At 51.3% G+C, this 23100-nt stretch overlaps 1 protein-coding gene across 1 annotated transcript in view; it reads right to left on the reverse strand.

Moving 5' to 3' along the window:
• Window positions 1-23100, reverse strand: part of LGR6 (leucine rich repeat containing G protein-coupled receptor 6) — a 99181-nt gene that overhangs the window by 12284 nt on the left and 63797 nt on the right. Inside the window, exons 6-14 of the mRNA XM_053998420.1 lie at window positions 14113-14181; window positions 12371-12442; window positions 11184-11255; window positions 10123-10191; window positions 9141-9212; window positions 6014-6079; window positions 3523-3594; window positions 1953-2024; window positions 1131-1256 (exon numbers count right to left, since the gene is read on the reverse strand). Of these exons, the coding sequence (XP_053854395.1) occupies window positions 1131-1256; window positions 1953-2024; window positions 3523-3594; window positions 6014-6079; window positions 9141-9212; window positions 10123-10191; window positions 11184-11255; window positions 12371-12442; window positions 14113-14181 (690 nt within the window). The remainder of the gene's footprint in view (window positions 1-1130; window positions 1257-1952; window positions 2025-3522; window positions 3595-6013; window positions 6080-9140; window positions 9213-10122; window positions 10192-11183; window positions 11256-12370; window positions 12443-14112; window positions 14182-23100) is intronic.

Genomic DNA, 23100 nt, shown 5'->3' on the forward strand with positions numbered 1-23100 from the left:
CCTCATTTCCTACTGGAAAGGGCAGGGTTTGATGGGATATTGGGAAAAAATTCTTCCCTGTGAGGGTGGTGAGGCCCTGGCACAGGTTGCCCAGAGCAGCTGTGGCTGCCCCATGCCTGGGAGTGTCCAAGGCCAGGCTGGACAGAGCTTGGAGCAACCTGGGATGGTGGAAGGTGTCCTTGCTCATGGCAGGGGGTGGAATGGGATGAGCTTTAATGTTTCTGTCCAACCCACACCATTCTATTGTTGTATGATCTTGAGTGTAGAAAACCCTCCAAAAGCTTCTGGAATCCCCTGCCATTTGGAAACCAGTCATGCAGCAGATCCCAGCTATGAGGGACTTTAAAAAAAAGTCAGAAAGAGAGAGCCCTGCAGGCACCACTGCTGAGGCAGCCTGAAGGGAGAGCTCCACACTTCTCCTCAGGCCTGAACTTTAAGCCCTGTGTCGGTCCAGTGATCTGTGACCCCAGCCCTGTGTGTAAACTGGAGAAGCTCCAGCTTTGGAACCCATCCTGGATAAGTGGGAGCATCAGCTCATACTTTCTTGGCTTGAAGGGAACTCCCTGGGACACCCAAGGAAGAGATGACTTCATCTGGGAGGAATTTGTGTCCTCTGGACCATGGGTGTCTAAACCCAAAGGCAGGTGCCACACTGAGACCCAGGAGCCAAGGAGGGTCAGGAAAGTCTGAGCCTGCAGCACAGCACTCTGCTCTGAGCCTTTTGCAGCCTCTTCTTCATCAGTTTGACTCCTTCAGGCTCCTCATTAATCCATAACAGACAAGACACGGCCACACAAGCAGAGTTTATGGAAGAAAACCTGGATGTCATTAGGTAGGACTGCTTCTGGGAATGTTTTCCATTGAGAGGAGCCCTGAGCTGGGCCTGCTCCACGCTTTCCACTTGTGTGTGTGTGTTTGGGGTGGGGGTGGTGGCCTGGGAGTGCATCACTGCTCTCCCATGGAACATATTAAAGATGAGATGTGTTAGCAGCAGATGAATCTTCCTCAACCCATGGGCCTGGAAGTGTAGAGAAAGCACGAGATGGGCAAGGAGAGCAGGAGGCTGAGTGCTGTGAGCAAATACAGCCTGTGCTGAATACCAGAAGTGAAAGAAACAACACTCCAAGTACCTCATTTTGGGGAAGCTCTCCTTGGTGAAGGGCTCAGAGAGAGCTGGGTTGCCTTGGAGCTTCAGATGAGTCAGTCCAGCCAAACCATCCAGGGGCAGCGTGACCAGCTGGTTGTCAGTCAAGTCCCTGGTGAGGGGAAAGCAGAGAGGGAGACCACGGTCAGGGCTCTGCTGCCAGTGGTATCTCAGCCAAGCAGAGGGCACTGCCTCAGTTGCTCCCTTGATGTGATGCTGAAATGGGGCTGGGTGCTGCACTGGGGCCAGGAGCCTCTGGAGATAAACACTGCAGTCCTGGGAAAGTGAGGGGCTGGGGTTAGTGGCCATGCTGGAAGCTCTGGGTGGTATCTCCCTCGCTGTGCACGTACGTGCCCCACACATCTCCTCCTCCACTGTAGGTCAGGGATGACTGCAGCTCCCAGCCCATAAAATACCCAAGAGTCTTAGAGAGGGGGCTGGGAACTGGGAGCCCTCCAGAGCCAGCACAGATGGTCTGCAGTGACTCTTGCAGAAACAGCCCATCACGCTGATCTTCCTTAAAGGCATCTAAGGTGGCTGTGGAAGCATCAGGAAATGGAGGTTTAGTGTTCAGGATGAGAGCATCTTGAAGATGGCCCCTCCTGCACTTCATCATCCCTTTATTAATAGTATTAATAAGAAACCTTGGGATTTGTTCTGTCCACACCAGTGCTGAGACATGCACTTCAACACATCAGTCTTCCAACATCTAAATCCCAGGGGTTCTGGTAGCCCAGGGAGTCAGTCTGGGGTCCTCAGATACCTCCTATCCCTGGTCCACTGTGAAAGAAATATCCCTGCAACTTACAGCTTGGTGAGGGAGTGCAGGGTCACAAAGGCTTCTGGGTGAATAAACTGGATGTAATTCCAGCTCAGGTCTCTGCAAAGCAAGGACACAGCAGTTAGAAGAGAGCAGAGCAGAGCAGTGAAGCTGCTGACACTGGCCTAGCCAAGGGCCCTGCTGGGAGCACATGTGGGATCTGTAGCCCCTTGGTCAGCAGCAATTTCTGTCCCATTGCAGCTCCCCACAGACAAATCTGGGTCTGTATATGGGTAGTTTACAACAGAGGGCACAAGAGTTTGCCTTGCAGGAGCTCCTCTGCTGAGACCAGTGGGAAAGGACCAATGGAAAATGTTATTTTCTGGCTTAATTTCTGTAAATTTGGGATTTTTTTGCCAACATGCCAAAAAGGTCATGCCTTAGTGCCAGAACATCCCCAGTGCAGTCACAGTGCTGGGTGCAGCACGGGCAGATAGGGCCGGGGGTCTGGGGAAGGTGATTTTACAATGTCTCCTGCCATGCACAAGTGCTTTGGATTCACTGAGTTCCCTCAATAAGCTCTGCCTCCACCCAAGTGAGAGAGCTCCATCCCTCTGTAAGCAGTGCAGAGGAAACCAGCAAACTGGGAGACATTTCTTGCCCTAGGGCTGACTACAGGGCAGCTTTCACCTCCCCAGCTCTAAGGGAGCGAAGATAGCTGCTCAGATGTGTGTGACATTGGGTGGGATGAATGCTTTCCACAGAGCCCAGAACATACCCAAAGCTGCCAGAGCTTTCTCACCTGTGTGTGTGACTGGGCTGGGGCAGCATGCTCACGTTTCCCTGGGTGTCTGCAGTGTCACCTGTCACACCTCAGCTGTAACCATGGTGTCTGTGACACTCATGGGATCCCAGGAACTATTAAATGGCACACATTGCTGCACCATGGGAACAGATTTGGTGTGATTTAGTTCACTTCCTAACAGAATAGCAAATAAAGACTGTCAGGGCCCTTCCCAGATGTCACAGAGCCAGTCGTGCCCTTCAGGGCCTTGCCAGCTCTCCAAGGTGCCAGGCACTTGGCAGGTGACTCTGCGTGTGTGGGAAGTGCTTGGGTGCACTTGTGACGTGGGACACGAAATTTTGAGTGGTGGGGAGGAACTTTCAAACCAAATGCCTGTTTGCAGCCAGAAAGTTCTGCAGGAACTTTCAAACCAAACAGGATGCTGTGCAGGGGTGTTCCAGGAGTGCCCAGGACCAGCCTGTGTGGGACAGGGGTGCTGGAGCAGCGGCACACTCGGGTACTGCCCTGAGCTCCTCTGGCATTCAGGAGGCCTGTCTGTGCTGTGGGCTCTGCCTTGGCAGAGTTGTACCCTGTGGGGGGGGGGCGTGTGGGGTGTGGGCACGAGGGGGCAGGTAAGGAGGGGGGTCTGCAGGCACAGGGGAAGCCAAAAGCATGGTTTGTGCCCTCCTCTTTCCTAAGGTGGAATGGAAGAGGGACTCGACAGAAAAGCCTCCCAGCAGAGACAGAGGCAGGCTGGGAGCTTCCCCAGCCCATGTGGGCTCACAGACCCCTCCCCAGCATGCCCCCAGCTGGTCCCTGGCAGCCAATACTTGCATGGAGCGCAGGGCCATCAGCTGCACAAAGGTGTCTGCTCTGATCTCCTGGATCTTGTTGTGCTGGAGGCCCCTGGAAAACAGAAGCTGATTTGAGAAGAGAGCTGAGGGCAGTTATGGAGATCTTTGTGCAGTGCAGCACTGTCACAGTGGAAGTTGCTGTGCTTGGGAGACCTACTCTTATTCCAAGAGTTAAACAGGATGAGCAGCAAAAGTGTCAAAGCCATTCTCTCCTACAGGCAGCTCCAGGGCTCAGACAGCCTCTGCTTTTCATGCCATCATGACTCAGTAAAGAACTGTTGATGTGCAGTGGCCAAAGATGCCCTGTTAACTCCAAACCCACACTGGTTTCCCACTCTGCTCTGCCCCAAGCCTCCAAACTGCTTTTTCCAGAGGAAAAGTGGAGAGCTTGGAGCCAGTGATCAGCAACCAGCTCTGTGTGACCCTTCAGGAAGGACCATGTGGTGCTGCCCTTTGCCTTGGTGAGGATGAAGGTTTGAGGGCTGAAGGTATCTCAGTGTTTCATGAAGAAATATCTTGATGTCTTGTAAAACCCACTGTCCACATCTGCACGTGAAGTGCCTCAGCCCTCCACATCTCCTTTCCAGCTCCTTTATCCCCTAGGGAAGGGGAAAAAGCAAGGTGAGAGTTCACACGGACTCTGTGACTGACCTACTAACTCTCCACATCCCCAGGAGACATCCTGGATGCTCCAACCATGCACCTTGTGGGAAAGGTTCAGTTCCTCAGTTCTGTTTTCCCTGGTGTGAAACAGTGGTGAATGCTTACTAAGATTCCTGCAGAATGCCCATCCTGAATTCCCAGACCTGCAGAAGCAGTGTCCCCCCATCTATGACCTTCTGCAAGGGCAGACAGGCACTGCCTGCTGCTCCACCTACAGCAGCTCCCTGGGCATTTCTCAGGTGGTTAACCTGCCTTTAGAGTCAGAAAGGATCTTGACTCATCTCACACATGTGCTGGCTGTAGTGTCTCAGCTGGTATTTGGCCACATGCTCCTGTTCCAAAGGTGGGCTGCCCCCGTGGTGCCCCAGGCTGGCATTGCCCCTACCTCCAGCCAGGATTTCACCTGGGAGTCACTGGAAGATCTGGGCACAGATTTCGGGGTCTCTCTGTTTGGAAGAAGTGGAGTTTGGGCAGAAAGGGTATTGGAGCAAGGCTGAGAAATATAATTTAGGGGTGTTTAGGTGTGAGGGATGACCTGTGTGGTGCAGATAAAGGTCTGCACACCAGCAGTTACAGCAGAGCGAGGGCACAGCTGAGCTGTTTGTGGGCCAGGTTGTACCTCCAAGCACCACCAGACTTGTTTCAAACCATCAGGAATACTGATGCTGGGTGGGGCTTACAGGACAAAAACTTTGGGGTTAAGGGACCAAATACTCATTTTGGTCTCTTAATTAAAAAAAAAAAATTCAATATTAATATTTATATAGGTATAATCTATTTGACTTCACTAGCCAGAAACTGAGATTTAATGTGATTCTATATTAATGTTAAGTCTGAATTTGGCATATTATAAAATTTTGTAAGAAGGAACTTAGGCAGAATGTGTGAAACTATAGGTTTGAAATTCGGAACATTTGTCTTTTTTTTGGTGTACTTTCTATTTTTTTCAAATGTTTTCCTGGGGGTACTCTCCCATCTGCCCTAAAAAGCAGCAGGGGCTGTGTACTCTCATTTCCATGTAGTTTCACAGTGTTCTCATGTCCAGTTTGCTGAGGCTGGATGAGCTGGTCTGACTATCCAGGCTGAGGTGCTACAGAGAGCAGGGACAACCTCTCCTGTGGGGTTTTTTAATGGGGATGCTGCTCCCATACATCTGTTCTTCCAGGAAACAGAATTCTGTAAAAAATAATGGAGTCTATCTTCACTGTTTTTTAAAAAAGTTTTTCTCAAAAAGGCCAAGAACTTGGGTTCTATTTTTAGTGTAGAGCCAGATTTCCAGACATTTTGAGCTAAATGTGAATAACTTTGTCTCAGAGCAACTGCAGTGCCTCCTGGGGCCTGGAGAAGACCCAGTTCCAGAGCTACAGCTGAGAAAAAAATCCCCCTTCTCTCGGGAGGGGCTGGCCCTGGCAGGGTGGATAAGAGCTGCTTTGTGCCCATGGCATGGGGCCCCCCTTGGAGCAGAAGACATTTATGGTGGACATAAACCCCATTCTTGATTAGCTCATAGTGGGCCTGGAGTTAGAGAAGTGAATTCAGTGCTGTCACATCCTACTTCTCTTTGAAGTGTCTGGGACCTCTGACAGGACCTGACTGAATTAAGCTCTTGTGCACAGGGGATGTATCTTTATTCCGTATGTGCACAGGGGCAGAGAGTGGAGCTCTGGTCCATTTGCACTCCAAACAATGAGATACAATGCCCAACTTTCCCAGTGCTTAGGGAGTTCCATGTGTGGGAACCACCCCTCTCCTCAAAGCAGCCCTTTTCCCCCAGAGCACAGCACAAACAAGGACATCTCCATACTCACAGCTCCTCCAGCTGCTGGCACCGGTGGAAACTGGGCAGCTCTTCGATTTGGTTGTGTGACAGCTCTCTGCAGGAAAAGAACAGCACAGGAATGTTGGGACACCAAAAGGCAGTGCCCCTGAGCCCTCCCTTGGAAGGCAGGTACTGCTGGAGAGCGAGGTGACCTCACTTCATCCTGCACAGCTCCACTTTTGGTAACCCCAGTGAGTGGGATCTGCACCCTGCAGCTGCTGCTGGCTCTGGGTGTCTCTGTGCAAGGCCAGGGCTGCCCCATGATTTCCCCACTCGCCCACCCCAGCCCAGCTCCCTGCAGCACAGCCCGTGGGCTGACGGAGCTGCTCGGACAGCTGGGGTGGGCTTATCCTCCCCAGCCTCAGGTCAGCTGTGAAACCCTCCCGTGCCACTTCTGCCAGGAACAGCCCTGCTTTCTGTGGGCACAGCACAGAGCTATTTCTGCCAGAGCTGCAGATGTGCCTGCAGAGCCTGGGGAGGATTTGACCAGGCTTCTCTCTTCCCTCCTGGCACAGCAGCCCCACTGCCCATTGCCTGCCCCCCATTCAGCCTTTCCTGGCTTCCTCCCAAGGTCAGGGAAAGGGTTGTGCCATTGACAGGGAGTTGGTTCAGAACATTACAGACTCTGACAACCTCTGGTCCTTGTTCTTTCAAGTGCTGTCACTCGAAAGCAGTTTGCAGCAAACTCCTCTTGCCACTGGTCCATGGCTCAGTGTCATATCAGCATCTAGAGTAGAGTGGCTTGATAGTCAGAGGAAAACCCACCCTGGCACAGCTTAATGAGAATTTATTGAAGCTGAAACAGGCTGGGTAAGGAGCAATGTTTAAACCAGCTCTTTCCTCCACCAGCAGAGACTGGATTTGTGGTTGTTCAAGGGAAATTTACCCCAGGGTAAAGTTTTGTATGTGGTTTCTCTGCCGACTTTCCAAACTCGGTTTCCATCTTTCTGCCAATAGATTGCTCCTAAAATATTTCAATTTTTTTTTTTTTTTTGCCAACCCACTCACCACCAGTTTTCCATGGTGGAGAGGAGGAGGGAGGGAAAAGCAAGCAAAAGGTTTGTGCTTGGCTCTGGAGGCTGTCACCCAGGATGGAGAAAAAAACTTAGCATCAGTCACTTTTCCCTGGTCCCTGTGTCAATACATTGGGCTTGACAGGGCTGGAGCTTAGCTAGAGTGATGGGGGAGAACCAGCCCCAGGAGTTATTTCTGGTTCCTCCAGTGTGAGGGTAACCAGGTGCAGCCCAGAATGTACAAACAGAGCAGCCTCAGTCACTCACGCTCTGTTGGGAACATACCAGGATGAAGGTGCTGATGGCACCAAGGGACTTCAGCTCTGCTCAGGGGACTGTCACCTATTTCTGCTTGAGAAGAAAGACAAATCTTCCAGAGCCCAAGGAGCCTTTGGACTACTCTCTCAGGCCCAGGGTGGGATTGTTGGGGTGTTCTGTACAGAGCCAGGAGCTGGGCTCAATGATGCTTGTGGGTCCCTTCCACCTCAGGATGTACCATGACTACATGAAATCTGTGCCCTGGGCAGGAGCTCTGGATGAAAGCAGCAGGATGATGCCAGGTTGATGCCAAAGGCTGCCCTGCCTGTGTGGGGCATCCCAGGATGGCCATGACCCTCTGCCCCTGCAGTGGCTCTACAGTCCCTGTGCAGGATCCTTGCAGAGAATCCACACCTGGAAGTGCAGCTTTACCCGTGTCATTTATGGTCAGATGTGTGACAGCCACAGCCCCTATGGCTGCCCAGAGACAGGCAGAGAACAGCCACTGGCTCTGTGGGGACGAGGGGCCAAGGCATTTCAAGGGCAAGAGAGATGTAAACATGCACAAACATTGGCCCTTGTGCTCTCTCTCCAAACCCTGAAAGCAATGCCATTAATGTCAGGAATGTTCACTAGGAAAGAGGAGCAAGGGGCAAGGAACAAGGTGGTGTGTCCCAATAAAACTCTCCCACATGGTGGTGGGGGGTAGGCACAAAGAACAGGCTCTGCTGTGAGGGCTTGCAGTCTGATAACTGCAAACATAAACAGAGGTCTGGGACCCAACAGCCTGGGGCAGTCCAAATGCTGAACTTTCATAGCAAGTCATCCATTGAATTGGTCCAGATGTCTAAAGAGGAGAGATCTTCCCTACAGGGACATCTGGAACCAAAAGCCTGTAATCTCCTAAGTTACAAATTGTCTTCTTTTATTTTTATGTTTTACTCTTGTTTCCAATTTCTGTGATCAAGAATTCACTCCTGTTGCTTTCCTGGAACAAACTTGTTTTCTTTTTCAGCTTGCTTGTATAAAGACTGATGAGAGGCAAGCCTGTTGTTGCCCTAAGGCTGCAAACTTGTATAAATCTGGCTCATGACTCATTTCCTGAGGATGTCTTTGACTGCAAACATAGTTGGGGATCTCAGGAACCAGGGGTGTGATTCCTGAGACGATGCAGAACCTTTCTGAGATGTTGATTTCATCATGTACCAAGCTAAAGGAGAAAGCATGACCCCCAGCATCATTCAGTGTCTGGCTAAGCAGGCAGAGCCAATGAAACAGAGATGGAGCAAAACCCTGATCTGGCTTTGCTGCCCCACGTGAGGAAATGTGGCCTTGTGGCCTCACAGGTCTCCATCAGGTCAGACCTGATCTCTCCTGGGTTATGAACAGGATCCTTCCTCCAGATGATGGCACTTGCTGCAGCTCCAACTGCAATGAGCCAAGGCTGGGGCAGAGGGTGAGGGTGATTTCCCCCTTGTTTTTGGGCTAAGAGCTTCTGCTCAGCTGGGAGCTGTGGCCATTCTTACCCATCTCCTTTTGTGCTCTCTCTGCTCCCCTTGCACGGGGAGGGGACAGTTCCAGCTGGTGCAGAGCAAGGAGGATGTGCCTGACTGCAGCCCTGGGACCAGAGCAGCATGCTGCGATGAAGCAGCAAGATGAAGAACAAGCAAGAGCTCAAAGTAGTGATTAAGAAGGTGGTGATTTCTGCATGGAAAAGATGATGGGAACAAGAACCACAGGATGGTCTTCCACAGCTGGTCCTTTCCCTGAGCTAGACAAAAGGAAAGCCCAGTTCCTGAGGGCATTTTGTAAGGACCTGGCAGGACAGAGACACAGGTTACTCACAGGACTCGGAGGCTGGGCAGCTGCTGGCACATCCTTCTGGGGAGGAAATGGATTCCTGCCCGGGTCAAGGTCCTAGAGGGATGGAGGAGAGAGAAGAAATGGTGTTGGTGACAGCGAGCACCCAGACTCTGTGACCCAGAAGCCCAGCTGCCAGTTCCAGATAGTGGCAGGAGAGATAATATCAGTAGGGCAATAAAATACGTGGAGAGGATAAAATACTGGCAGTTTTGGAAACAGGCACTGCTGCTGGACCTGGCTAAAGTGAATGTGCCTGTGAAGAGTTCTGGGCCACTGCTGAGTACTGAATTCACAGCTGTCCTTGGCCTTGTTGGGGGCAGGTGGCAGTGGCCTCTGTAGCATGCTCTGCCATCCCTGTTCCCACTGTCCAGGCTAGACAGGCCTGGAGCCAGGACTGCCTCAGAAGCTGTGTATGAGGGATGGATGGAGTGTCCCTGTGTCCCCGAGACACAGCAGGGCCAGGCCTGGCCAGGGCTGCTCCCAGTTTGGGCTCAGCGTGGGGACCGGTGTCTGGGAGAGGAGAACCGTGTGTGGCCAGGGGCAGCGTGTCCTCCAAGGCCCTGGGGGCGTGGGGAGGGGACCAGAGCAGCTGCAGGAGCCCCAGCCCCAGTGGCAGATGTTTCCTGAACTGCACCACGGTGCTGGCTCCAGTATGGGCAGAGGCACTGGGGTGCAGCAGAAGCACTGCTCCAGGCTCCTTCACAGGTGCAGGAGGGAAGGAAGAAAAAAAAAACAAACAAAAGACTGGAGCACACTCAAGAATACCAAGAGAGCCACTCACAGGGAGGAAAGCTGTGTTCAGGAGCCACAGGGGTGAAACGAAGCAGAAGGGTGAGCGACCAGGGAGAGGCAGAGCTGAACACTGCACAGCACTGGGAAAGTTGTCCTCACTGAAACAGCCTGGGCCACCTTGGAGGAGGAAGAGCACAGCTAGCAGGGTAAAAGGGACAGAGGTGCCACTCACAAAACTTCTAGGCTGGTGGTGCCTTTAAGGTCCGGGAATTCCCTGATGTCCGTGGCTCCGTTGAGTGACCTGCAGAGAAACCAGGGTGAAGTGAGGTGGGCAGAGCACCTGGAGGCACGTGCAGCTGCCCAAGGTTCCAGACCTTGGTGGCAAATCTGCTTCCTCACACCCAGATGTGATCAAGGCCCAGCTCCAGCGTGTCCCTGTGGCTGGAGCAGACGCCGTGCGGATACAGCGAGATGGAGCTGGGCACTTCCATGCAAGGAGACTTGGCAAGCTCAAAGCCTCTCCCAGCCACTGACATTCTTGGCACAATCTCTACCCAAATTAGATAAAAAAAAAACCCCAAACAATTACCATGGGGAATGTAAGCAGGGCATCCCACCCAAACCTCTGTGGGTCTATGCATTTGGATTTAAAGAATGCAGGGCTATTTGAATGATTTATTTTATGTGCCTGGGTGAGGCTTATAAATAGAGATTTATGAGGTTGCCTCTGCCTCAGTATTTTAGTGCTGTGCCACAACAGGTCGGCTGAAATGCCAGTGTGGGGGAACTGTTGTGGTTCAGGTGGTGCTCAGCCTGTGCTGGTGGCCCTGGAGCAGGCCCAGGGCCAAACACGTGAAGGAAGCACTGCCACTGCTGGCTGCCCAGCAGTGCACTTCTCCATCTTGTGGAGGAAGGCAGATGCCTTCAGTGTTCTTCTGTTTGGGCAATTATGCAACAGCAGAAAAAGCTGTGGCACTTGTGTGTGGCACTTTGCTGCTCCTGGCACAGCTGTGGAGACCCTGGAAAGCCTCAGTGCCTGTCAGCTGTGTGGGGAGAAGGAATTAGTGGCTGCCTCCAAAATGCCCTTTTCAAAATTATCCTTGCTCAGAAGAAAACATCTACAGTGTCTACTCCTTGGAGTAGCCTTTGGGGTTGGACAACAGAGTGGCTTCATGGTCCTCTATTGGCACAGGGGCTCTTGAAAAAAGGGAGGGAGGAGGCCACAAAGGTGCCCAGTACACAGGGCTTGGAGCTTGGATGTTACCTCTCTGGGGATGTGCTCGGTGAACTTACAGAGTGTGGAGCTTTGGCAAGTACTGGAAAGCAGACTGTCCAACAAACTGGATGGGATTGTCATAAAAATGGCTGCAATGGGAAAAAGGAACAGGTCAGAGTGCTGCACACAAAGAGAAGATGCTGTTACAGGTCAAGAGCCTCAGAGGTACCAGCAGCAGGCCATGCAGGAGGTGCTGCTGTGCTCTGAGGAATTCTTGTCCCCAGATAACCACAGGCTCTCCCACTGGCCTCTTGGCTGGACATTGGTACAACTGAGATCTCCTGCTGCTCTGAATGGGCCCTTTGGGGTCCTGCTGAACCAGATGGGCTAGAAAGGTGTAAAACCCTTCTTCAGTCCTAGTGAGAAACACCTTGCACTGGAGGTCACCTCCTGTGGTCTCACACACAGCACCAGCACCTTTCCCACTTGTCACAGTCAGTGAAGTGAGCTCTTCTAGGACCCAGTGAGACATGGGAGGAGTTGAGTTCACCTCCTACAAGAAGCACCTCCCCCCCACTAACTGTGGAAGACTTTAGATGGGCAGATGCAATGGAGAGATGAACATTCTGGGAGTATGGGCCCCCATCATCACCCTGTGGATGCTGCCCAAGCGAGCAGTTGTCCTGGCTGGAGCAGTGAATGGTTTCACCCAGTGTCACCATGGCTTTCCAGATATTGGTATTTCTATAATTTAAGTCCAGTTTGGACAAGCAGAGCCTTTGTCACATGATTTTCAATATCTGTGTGGTTCAGAGAAGTATCCAAAAATCACCAGCTGTGCCTGGGTCAGAGCAGAAATGACCTGACAGCTGGGTGTGTTTATCTGCAGAGCTTTGTGTCCCCAGGTGTGGGCAGACACGCAGGGATCTGGAATCCCAGCTCTCTGACACGTGTAGCTGCTGCTGTGGCTGGCCAGCAGCTTTTCTGAGCACAAGAAATAAACAACAGATATCAACCAGGGCTTAGGTGGTTTCCATACAGAGCACCTGTGTTTTGTTCCTTCCTTGCTATCAGCCCCTGCTGCAGCAAACGTCAGCTGCAGGGAAAGGAGAACCCACAGCAATTTCAGCCTGCTTTGGCACATGGATAGCAAATATCAGATTGTTGTCATTTGACCACTGTCAGAAATCCCAACTAAAGACGTCAGGAAATGCCTCTTTCTGGGCAATATAAAGATGTAGGAAACATTACTTAATTTTCTTACATTGTTTGGAGGAGGGGATTCCCAACGAATGCGTTCTCCGGAATAGCTTTGATGTTGTTGTTGTGAAAACCACTGTTGGGAGAAACAAATATCTTGATATTAATTAAATTAACCTTCTTTTCTCAGCACTTTTAAAGCCAGAGAGCCTTCAAAATATTCATCAAATAGGAGATATAGGCTCCTTCCCAGGTGCAGCATCATCCCAGCAGGTGAACAAGGTCTGTGGTTTGGCAGGACAAAATCTGCTGCATTTACTCTCTGGGTGCTCCATATGTGATTCCACCAACCCCACTGAGGGTACAAGGACTTCAGGTTTAACACTTTACAGGTCAGGAAACAGAAACAAACCAAATACAATATTTTCTATCCACCAAGAACTACAATTTTTGTGGATTGTTTCCATTACAGCTCCACAGCTGCTGACCAGAGTGTGCCAGGAATTACCGGCCCACATGACTTTAAAGGATTTGTAGCTTTAGCTGGGATATTTTTGGTTAAGCTTGAGAACCAACTGACAGAACCAGAGGACACAGTCTCAAGCTGCATCAAGGGAAATATAGGTTGGATATAAAGAAGAAGTTTTTTACAGAAAGAGTGATAAAAGTTCTGGAATGGCTGCCCGGGGAGGTGGTGCAGTCACCACCCCTGGGTGTGTTTAACAAAGCCTGGATGTGGCACTGGGTGCCAGGGGTTAGCTGAGGTGTTGGCGCTGGGTTGGACTTGATGATCTTTAAGGTCTCTTCCAACCTGGTGATTCTGTGAATTCTGTGACATCAGAAGAGAGCTCTGTGGCCACAGTCTGACCTCCTGTACAGCAAAGGCAGTCTCAGATTCCTGTGTCCAGGACTAAGACCAAGCTGTGGGTGATGCCCAAGTTGTTTATCCCAGAGGAGTCTGAGCAGGTGATTAGTTGATGACTGTTTGGAATTTGCCTCTTCTTTAGTGAAGGCATGTCAAAAGCCATCTTGGAGGGGATTAAGGATTTTATTCTCATTTTGAAGGTGAGAATAATGATGGTATCTGGGCTGAACAGAGAAATCTCATGAGAATTCTTCCAGTAAAGGAAAAAGTAGTATCAGATTTTTACTCCAAGGCTCCCAGAAACACGAGAGCAGCTGCTTTTGTCCCACCCCAGCCTGGCACCAGTGTGACACAGGAAATGTGGATCTACATCAACTCACCCCACCCTGGGGCTTCTAGTTTGTGGGTGATAAGTGGGATGGTTTCTTATTTTTAGTGTCTTCCAGGCTGACCAATTAGAAGAAGGCAAGCTATCCACTAAAATGGTCATAAACGTTGGTAATTCCCTATTATAAATTTATCCTAAGGGAGATAAAACAGTTTCTTTGCATTAGAGAAGGTGGCACAGTGCCTGCAGAAACTGTGGCCTCGCAATAACATGGCTAAGTCCAGGCTGTGGTCCCAAGCTGGGGAATGGACATCAGAAGCAGCCAGAGAACAGATGGAATTTGAGCCCCTGAGATGCCACAGGAGAGTGAGGAGCAGTAGGAGGAACCTGCTCCAAGGCTGGCAGAGACTCCCACTGCCCTCCGAGGTGATGGGGAGGTGGTCAGGGCTGATGGAAATTGAGGGGATAAACTGCTTTGATGCAGTGGACAGTGGTGGGAAGGAAAAGAAAGACTGGGACAGAGTGCTCTCCTCAAGTCACCGCACACACGATGCTTTATTGGTCACTCTCCCACAGGGAGTGGGTTTGAAAAGAAATAAGTGGAAAATCTTACAGCTCCTGCAGTCGGCCCAGTGTCCTGATAGCCCCGGGGAATTCCAGCAGCTCGTTGTAGTTCAGATCCCTGAAAGACAGAGAAGGAAAATACATTCATTAACATTTCTGAAGGAACTTGACCTTTGAAGCCATAATCGTTAACATGGGAGATGGTTTTTCCTACCACGCTGATCCAGCCACTGCCTGGAAACACAATCTCACCCATTCCTGCAGTAGGAATATTGCAGCAGGAATATTGCAGTAGGAATATTGCAGCAGGAATATTCCCTGCTGGGAGCACTGTCAGGTGAGAGCCATGCAAGCCATGGCTGCTGCCACAGGGCTCCTCCCTGCCAAGTGCCCCGTGCCCAGCACTGGGCAGTGCTGCTGCTCCCCATCTCCTGAGGGCCCTGGCCCCTTCTCCCAGGAGCTCAGCCCCTGGCCTTTGGCTCTGAGTATTTTTTCTTGCCTTTCCAGGTCAAAATGGGGTTCTTTGAAGGACAAGAAACATGAATAGTGTCAGTTGTGTGGGGCCCAAGACAGGCTTCTCTGGGCCCCCTTGCTCTGTGGTGCAGAGGGGATCAGGGACCATTCCCTCAGTGGGGACAGTCCTCATTCCCCCTCTTGAGGACACTGGGTCTCCCTGCCACTGGGACATGCTGTCACTGGGAACAGTGAGAAGAGGAGTCTGTGGGAAGAGTCTTCTTCTGATGGTTGGGGCCAACCCCACATTGGAATCTATGAGCCAAAGCTGGAAGTGATGTGCAAGAAGTACTGACACAGTTGAGCATTGTCTAATTGGCTGTGTAGTAAAATAAATAAAATATACTGCATTGGTTATAATCACAAGTGTAGAATTTACCCACCCCGACCTGGCAACTAAGAGAGACATCTGAGTCTGAATGAAATCTCAGGAGTTGTGTTTGTTCTCCAAGGATGGGCTTAACCTCTGGAAAAGGATTTATATGACTTTTGGGGCACTGCTGGCAACCTGGGAGGAGCAGCCCTTCAAAGGCACCAATCCTGCAGTTGGCTGGAGGGTGCCCATGGAGACTGGCTGGGCTTTGGGTGTGCAGCACTTCTCGTGCATGCCCAGCTTTCTCCTTGGAAGGCAATTTCAGCTGTCACAGTAACATTTTACCCTATCCTGGCCATCCCACTTTGCAATTCACTGAAAGCCATGCCACTGCTTCCTACCTGCATGACACTCACCAAGTTTTAAGTGGTAGATACTTTGGAACATGATTACTGGCTCCTGGAGATTACTGTATAATTACACTTAATGAACCTCAAAGTAATTACCATGTAACCTGGATTGTGGTTTATGGAACAGAAATAACTGAGCATTTACACAGCAATGGGCTGCTGCCCAATTACCCTGTAATTCTCATCCTCTGGGCCCAGGCATGGTCATTATGTTATGATCTCTCTTGGCCCCCTTGTCTCTTACGTCTTCTCTCACTACCAGTGCCCCTGCTTGGGAACGACTCCATGGCACCAGCTCAGCTTTGCCCTGAAGGTGTTTACATGGGAAATCAACCCAGAGAGTCTCTCCAAATAGGTCCTTCCAGGACTTCCAGTTTATATGATTTATGTCTTAGGGAATGCTTATCACAGAATTACAAGATAGGGCACAAACCCAAGAGAAAAATATGGAATGAGTTTGTTGTGGGCGGATTTTGTCACGTTTAGCTCTGACAAGGTCCACACCAGACCTTGCTGCTGGATTCCCTGAGAAGCCCAGGTGCTGTGGCAGGTCCTGGTTTGGCAGGGTTTGTCCCCTGACGCTGAGGGCAGTTTTCCCTCCTCCTGTCACACCGGGATCTGGATGCTGGTACTCTGTGTAGAGATTGGAGCAGATGAATCCTGCTCCTGTAGGACCCAGGAAAGGTTCATGTCTGATAGCTGGCAGTGCTGGCAATCAGCAGGGAAGGAGCACAGGGCTGGCAGTGAGACCCTGAGCTCTGCCTGCCCGCTGCCCACCCTGCAGTGCCTGAGGCTGCTGTGCCTGTCCCAGGGCCCAGGAGTGGGACAGGACTGGTGTCCCCTCCTCACATCTATTAGGCAGGGGAGCTCTGCCTCTCCCTGAACTTGCTCTGACACACTCTGTTCTCATCTGGCTCCAAGCAGATCAGTGGTTTTCCTCAGACTTCCCTGCTTGAGCCCAAATTGATCTGTTCAAGGGTAAATAGCCCAACACATGACTGCTCATAGCCTCACTCTTTGCTTATAGCTCCCTGTCAGCTGCTTGGGTGCTCTTGGCCAGTGTCTGTAGATGGCACCTGCCAGGTTCCATCAGGGCCTGGCTGAGGGCTCTCACTGCACAGGTTTGGTTACCAGGGGCAGGATGATTAATTATATGTCTCTTCTCTGCTGCTCAGGAAGATACAGGAGTGGATTTCCCAAGTGAACAAGCAATGAGAAGTGCAGGCAGGACCCCACTGGGCATTTTCAAAGCATCAGTCAAATCTGATTAACCTCCAGATCCCTGCACTGGTTGAAATCATAGGCACTAGCAGCCTAAGTTGACTGACAGCCCCAAATTATGCACATAAGGTGCATAATACCTTTAAAAATTTCACCCTGCAGTGACTCCCTGAAATTAGAGGGAGATTCCACAGGGAGCAGGAAGCTGCAGAGGTCATTCTAGGCTGGGTGTCTGCCTGTGCCCCTTTCCTCCCCTGCACCACAAACTGGGCCCAGGATGAGCCTATGTGATGCCAAGGGATGGTCCCTGGAGAAGAGGCACTGTGAGCCCCAGCCCTGGGTGACATTCAGCCCATCCCTGCAGTGTCACTGCCACTGTGGAGGCTTCCTGTGATGGCACAGGGCTGTTTCTGTGAGCTGCCAACAGATGGAAAATATTGCCCAGCAGAGAGGAGCCTTGGCTCACCTGTGATTCACTGCAGAACAAGGGATCTTAGATCTGCAACCAGTATTATTTACAAGGAATAATTCATCGTGCTGTAATATTTGCTCCTGTCTTTAAAAATGTGTTTCCTTTCCAGCCTGCACCTCTTCCAGGCAGGCTGGTCTTTCATCAGCAGATGAAGGTTCTGTTTGTACCTCCGCATGTGAGCAAGTATGTACAGGACCAGCTCTTCCTGAGCGAACACACACCGTTCCCAGCCCTGGCAGCATCCTGGGGCCTCCCTCCCCTCTGCACTTGACACATACAAAGAGCATTCATTGTGTTCAGCAGCTCCTGCTGGGTAAAAGCCCATCTTGGAATGCTGGCAGACACTGGGCTTGTTGGAAAGTGGAAATGCAACCAGGTGTAGTCATGCTGCTGCATCCTGGCTGCCAGCAGCCCCGTTCTGTGTTCTGTTCAGAGGAGACAATGTGCCTGTGCTCGCTCCTGCCCGTGCTTCCTGGGTTTTGGGGAGGTGAGCCTCCCTCCTGGAAAGAACCCAGCTGCTGTGGGGAGCAGGTCCCTGGGTGCTGCTCACAGGTGGCTGCTCTGGATCTCGTGCTGCTCTCACTGCCCTGACTTGTCCCCAGGGCAGCTCCTGGCCAAGCTCTGCCCAGTTCATGGGGTTCAGCTTCCTGGAGGGGGCTGGAAGAAACCAGCACTCAGGATGGTCCTCAGGTGCCATCTCTTCCCTGCAGTGGGGCCACTCTTCCCAAAGCCCAGACCCAAACCATGATGTGAAAAAAAAATTTCCTTGTCCCTTCTTCTTCTTTCACAGAACTGGAGTTGGGCTCTGGTCCAAGCAATAACCCAGAAACAGCATTCAACCTCCACCAGGCTGTTCCTGTCAGTGGGGAAGTTTCTGTTCATTTAGTGAAATCCAGTCCTCAGGTCTTTCCACAGGTGCTGTCAGGCTCCATCTGGCCCAGGCATCTCCTCTCTGCCTGCTGTCCCATGGGGAATTTGGCCCAGCCCATGTGCCTGCTGGTGGATCTAGAGAGCTTCCTCCCCACACAGGGTCAAGGCAGATTGGAAGGACTCACGGCTCAGTGGCTCAGGGATGATTTTGCTTTTTAATTCCAGTGGCAACAAAATTTCCTCTCCTGAGGATGTCAGTGAACTGCCCATCAATCACAAACCCTGTCCAGGAGGTGGTAGATGAAGGAAATGGAGGTGCTGGAGCAAACACCTGGAAGGGTTCCCTTCCTCTCCCTGCCTTATCTGAGGTACTTGGGCAATGCTTTGCTTCCCTAGCTCCACACTCTGCCACTTCCTCACTGCTTCCAGATTTGGGATGAAGCAGGAAAAGCTGCAAAAAGCCACTTCTCTGTCCCCACTGCACTGCTGTGGCACGGGCTGGGGCGGCCCAGGAGGCCTCTTGGCCCAAGGGAGCTGGACCTGGCAGAGCTGCCCCAGCTCTGGGTCTGACCAGTCCCTCCCAGTGCAGCTCTGATCTCCACTGAAAGTCCCAGCAGTGTCCAGTGTGTGGCTGTTGCACCCAGGACTCCTGTCTGCTCTCCTGTCACTTTGTGTGTGACGTGGGCTTTCCTGGCTGGGGAGTGCTGTCCTTTTTGGCACAGAGCAGATCAATGGCAGCGTTACTTGGTGGAAGGATGGTAACACAGCACGGCCGTGGCTATGCCAAGCAATAGGGAAGCCTCACAACAACAAAACCAAAAATAATAAGCATGACATAAGGGAGTTTTCCCCATTAACAAGGGCCTTTGAAAGCGAAATGAGTCAGGCAAGAGGTTCAGAACTGATGTACAAGAGCAATGGCTATGAATAATCCCTTTCCTCAGCTAGACTCAAAGTTACCAGCTCCAGCATGGCAGTGGGATGGCAAGAGGAACCTTGTCTGTTCTTCTACTTGAGATGAAAGCCTCTGAAAGGTCACCCAGTCTGCCCAAGACACAGTGAACTGGCTGGCTTTCCATTGTTTTTATTGCTAGAGGGAGCCTATAGCTTCATATTTGGAAGATCTTAACCAACACTGTTGTTTATTTAGAAATAAAAGTAAGTTGACATCAAAGGCCCAGTTATTTTGGGCTTTAACTGCCAGGGTGATTTGAAGCTGACAGCAAGCAGCCTGGAACTATTAATATCTTCAGTCGTGCCAAAAGGAGAGAAGGAGGGGAAAGAGTCTCAGGTCAATTTTCTGCCTGTTAGGGACTATTAGTGGTTCCACACAGGAAGCCAAAAAAGAAAAAAAAGAATTATATAGTACTATAAATTCTTCCATAAGCCACAAAACACCACAAATTTGCAGCTAATAAACCTGAAGATGAAGTGAGATTAGAAGTTGTAGATGGGACATTTGCTGACTATTTCAGTCCCAGTGGAGTTGGAGATGTTACCATGGTGCCAGGAGGGGACTTTGTGCAGCCTCCTCTGAGGACCTGCATTTCCACCTGTCCTGTGCTGGCACCTCATCAAGCTGCCAGTAAATGTAATTGCTGCCTCTGCTAGTTGTGCTGGTTACTGTGGGCAAATCAAGCAGTGGAAATGATTTAATTGGTAGTCTGGAAGCCCAAGGGGGCCATGGTGACCATGTAGTTTGACTTCTTGCCCAGTACTGAGCAGACAGCTTTACCCAGACTCCATACATCCAGTCATAGCTTGTGGCTGAGCTGCCAGATCAGTTCAAATATGAAAAATAACTGCACAATCAGGTGCCGTATTTTATGGGATCACAGATTCATTAAGGTTGGAAAAGCCAAGATCATCGAGTCCAGTCATTAACCCCGTACTAAAACATGTCCCTAAGCACCCTAAGTGGTTTTCTGAATGCTTGCAACAGTTCCTGTTGGGTAGCATCAGCCCAAAGCCCACTCTCCTGGCAGTGGCGGCAGCGTGTGTCTGCCCTCGCCCAGCTTGGCCTGGGGGATGAGATGCTGCCAGTGCCTAAAAGGAGTGAGAGGAGGGAAGGGAGCACTTGTCTGGCTCCAGGCAATGTGCCCAGCCCCTAAAGGAAGAGGAGGATGCTCACATGCACTGCAGAGAGGCAAGACCCACCGCGGGATTCACCTGCTAGGGGTCAGCGTTTTCACTGGGACATTAATCATGTCCTAGAAACCCACTTTTTTTGCAAGTCATAAGGAGGAGGCAGGCTATGATGGAACTTGAGGAGTGCATGTGTGTCCCAAAGGAGCAGAGATGGGCTGCCCACTGTGGGAAGGTTGCCAGGTATTTAGGGTACATGACTCCTGCCAGGAGCAAGAGCAGTCTCTGAACGAGGATTCATTCTGAAATGGCCTGGAAACGTCTCAGCCCCTCACTGATTGGGTGCTGCAGCACTTTACAGGGCTTCTGTGGCACTGATGGTCCATTGCTGAGGCAGGGGGACTCTCTGTGGGTTGTGCCTTGCACCCCTGCAGCCACCAGTCCCTCCCAGTGCAGCTCTGATCTCCACTGAACATCCCAGCAGTGTCCAGCGTGTGGCTGTTGCACCCAGGACTCCTGTCTGCTCTCTGACTGACAGAGGTGATGGATAAACGTTTGATGCATTTAACACTCTGCCATGCACATTCAGACACAAAAGGACCTCGGTGCCGGGACACACAGAATCCCCCAGGGAGCTGACGGCTCAGGAGGCAGGCAGGGAGGAGACGGCTCTCTGCCAGGCTGGAGAGGAAGGCAAAGCTCAGGGAATCCTGGTCTACTGCAGAGCATTCCCCAACTGCAGGAAAGAAGCTGGGGATTTCTACCAGCTCCCCAAGGTGCACAAATGGCTGGGGATCAGCCCCTGGAGCTCTGCTGCTGGCAGGAGGGAGTGTGGGATGGAGCTCCCGTGCATCAGCACATGCATGGTGAAAACGTGCCCCCAGCTGCCTCTGCTGCCCTTCTGCTGCCTGCAAGGACTGCTCCTCCCTCTGCACAGGCATCACTTCACATCACACGCGTCAGGAGGAAGAGGCATGGACAGCTGCTCCAGGAAAGGCTCTGGCAACAGGGAAAGGCTTTGGGCAAAAGAAGGCCCCAAGAGCCAGAGGAGCTGAGGACCTGTGATGGGTCACAGCATGTCTGCAGACTCAGAGGTTGGAGCTTGGAGAGCCCCAGTCCTGTTGTTCATTGCAAGATCAGTGGCTCCAAGGCTGCAAGAACAGTGGCAGGGGGAGCCAGGCTGGAGAGCGGGCCAGGTGCCAGAGGGGGTGTGAGGGTTTGGTGGGCAAAGGGAGAACAGGGGGAGTCCTGCGATAGAGATGAGCCTTACAGCAGGGCCAGGGAAAAGTGCAGCACCTCCAGAACTACCTTTTCACCTGAACTGCCTTCACTTTATCTCTTTTTTCTTTATAAACCTGCAAAAAATCATGTCTGACTGCGCTTGTGTTCTGCCAAAGCTCAGCCTGGTTACAAGGTACTGACTGGTTCAGAGCTGGGCTGCACCAGGGAGGGCACGTTCCTGGTAGTCCAGGCTCCTGCCTGAGGGGGAGAAGCTGCAGCAAACTGGGAGGAGGGCCCAAGGAGACACCTAGTCAGTGCCGGGTGTGTTTGCCAGTTCAGTTTTACAGGTGACTCTCACTGTTTGAAAAAGTCACTTTCCACTTACACAGTGATCAGAGCAGTCAGTGAACTTTATAGCTCTGTTCTTGGGCTGGGCACAGGGACCCGTGCAACCAGGGCCCTGAGCTGTGGCTCTCTTTCCAAAAAGCCACGTGTCCCCTTCCTTTCAGTGTACCCTCAATCTGGGTACCTCAGTGTCTTAGGTCGCAAGATGCAGCTGGGGTGTGCATTCTATTCCCATCTGTCAGAGCTGGGGCAGTTCTCTGCTGTTCATGGGGCAGTTTTCTTTATCTCTCCCACAACCAATCCTCCCTCCAGGAGATCTCTGCTGTCCATGGCCACTGAGTGTCCCTGCATGGCTGAGGAAATTCCATCATCCCATGGGGAGAGGCTGTGCCCAGTGGAGCAGCCAAGCATTCCTACCTGGATCCAATCTGCCCTTGGAACAGCACAGCAGCCTTTGCCCACTGCATTCCCAGAGGAGCAGCTTTCTGCCCCACTGCATTCCCAGAGGAGCAGCTTTCTGCCCCACTGCATTCCCAGAGGGAGCCCAGGCCCATCTCCAGCAGCCCTGGAGCTCCAGAGGAAAACTCCAGCCTTGTCCAGGATCCTGCTCCAGCAGAAGCACAGCTGGCACTGCAGGAGGACTGAGCCCCCATGGAATGGCACTGCTGTCACCACCCTGACCCACAGCCTGCCAGGGCCTGCTCTGACTCTGGCAGTGTTGTTTTGTGTTACTGCATTTCAATTTAATTTTTTTTTCCTGGTAAGAACTGTTATTCCTATTCCCATATCTTTGCCTGAGAACCCCTTAATTTCAAAATTATAATAATTCGGAGGGAGGGGGTTTACATTTTCCATTTCAAGGGAGGCTCCTGTCCTCTGTAGCAGACACCTGGCTTTTCAAACCAAGACACTGAGCCTCTCCTGAAGTCCCTTCCATCCTCTGGCAGGGAAGCTTGGGATCACACAACCCAGCTCTGATGAGCTGCCTGGGGACCCATGCTGACACTGGAGCATCAGGATGCTGAGGAAGTACCAGAGCAGCTCAGTGCAGCAGACAGGGTGTCCTTGAGGGGTCAAATCCATCAGCTGCTTTGGGAATTGTTCAGATTTGGCATTAACATCAAGAGTCTGCACAAAAGGCTTCAAATTAAACATGCTGATGGAGATAGATCCACTTGAGGAGCAAGGTAGCTTTTGGCAGACAGTTTTGTGGGAGAACAGCAAAGCCTGCCTGGCCCTTACAGTGTTAAACAACCCCTGTATGAGCTGTACTGGAGATATTTCCCATTTCTTTCTTCCTGCCTTCATTGCCCAAGGTGCACTTTATATTAATTTTCTTACTTTCTTTTTTTTTTTTTTTTTTTTTTTTTTTTCTCTCCCATAGAAAATCCAACTCTCCAGAGGAGTTGGTAGGTTCCAGCTCTGCTCTGCATTTTCAGACTCGACTAATTACCCAGATAATGGGTCGGGTTCTGTGGTAAGGGCATTTCCTGTGAGGCAAGGTTAGGCAGATAAAATGCCTGGAGCCAGAGGGTTTTGGATTCAGCCGTTCTGGGAGACATTTCTAATTTATTAGTGCAATTTTAA

The sequence above is a fragment of the Vidua macroura genome, chromosome 24 (genome assembly GCF_024509145.1).
Source record: "Vidua macroura isolate BioBank_ID:100142 chromosome 24, ASM2450914v1, whole genome shotgun sequence".
Classification (NCBI taxonomy): Eukaryota; Metazoa; Chordata; class Aves; order Passeriformes; family Viduidae; genus Vidua; species Vidua macroura.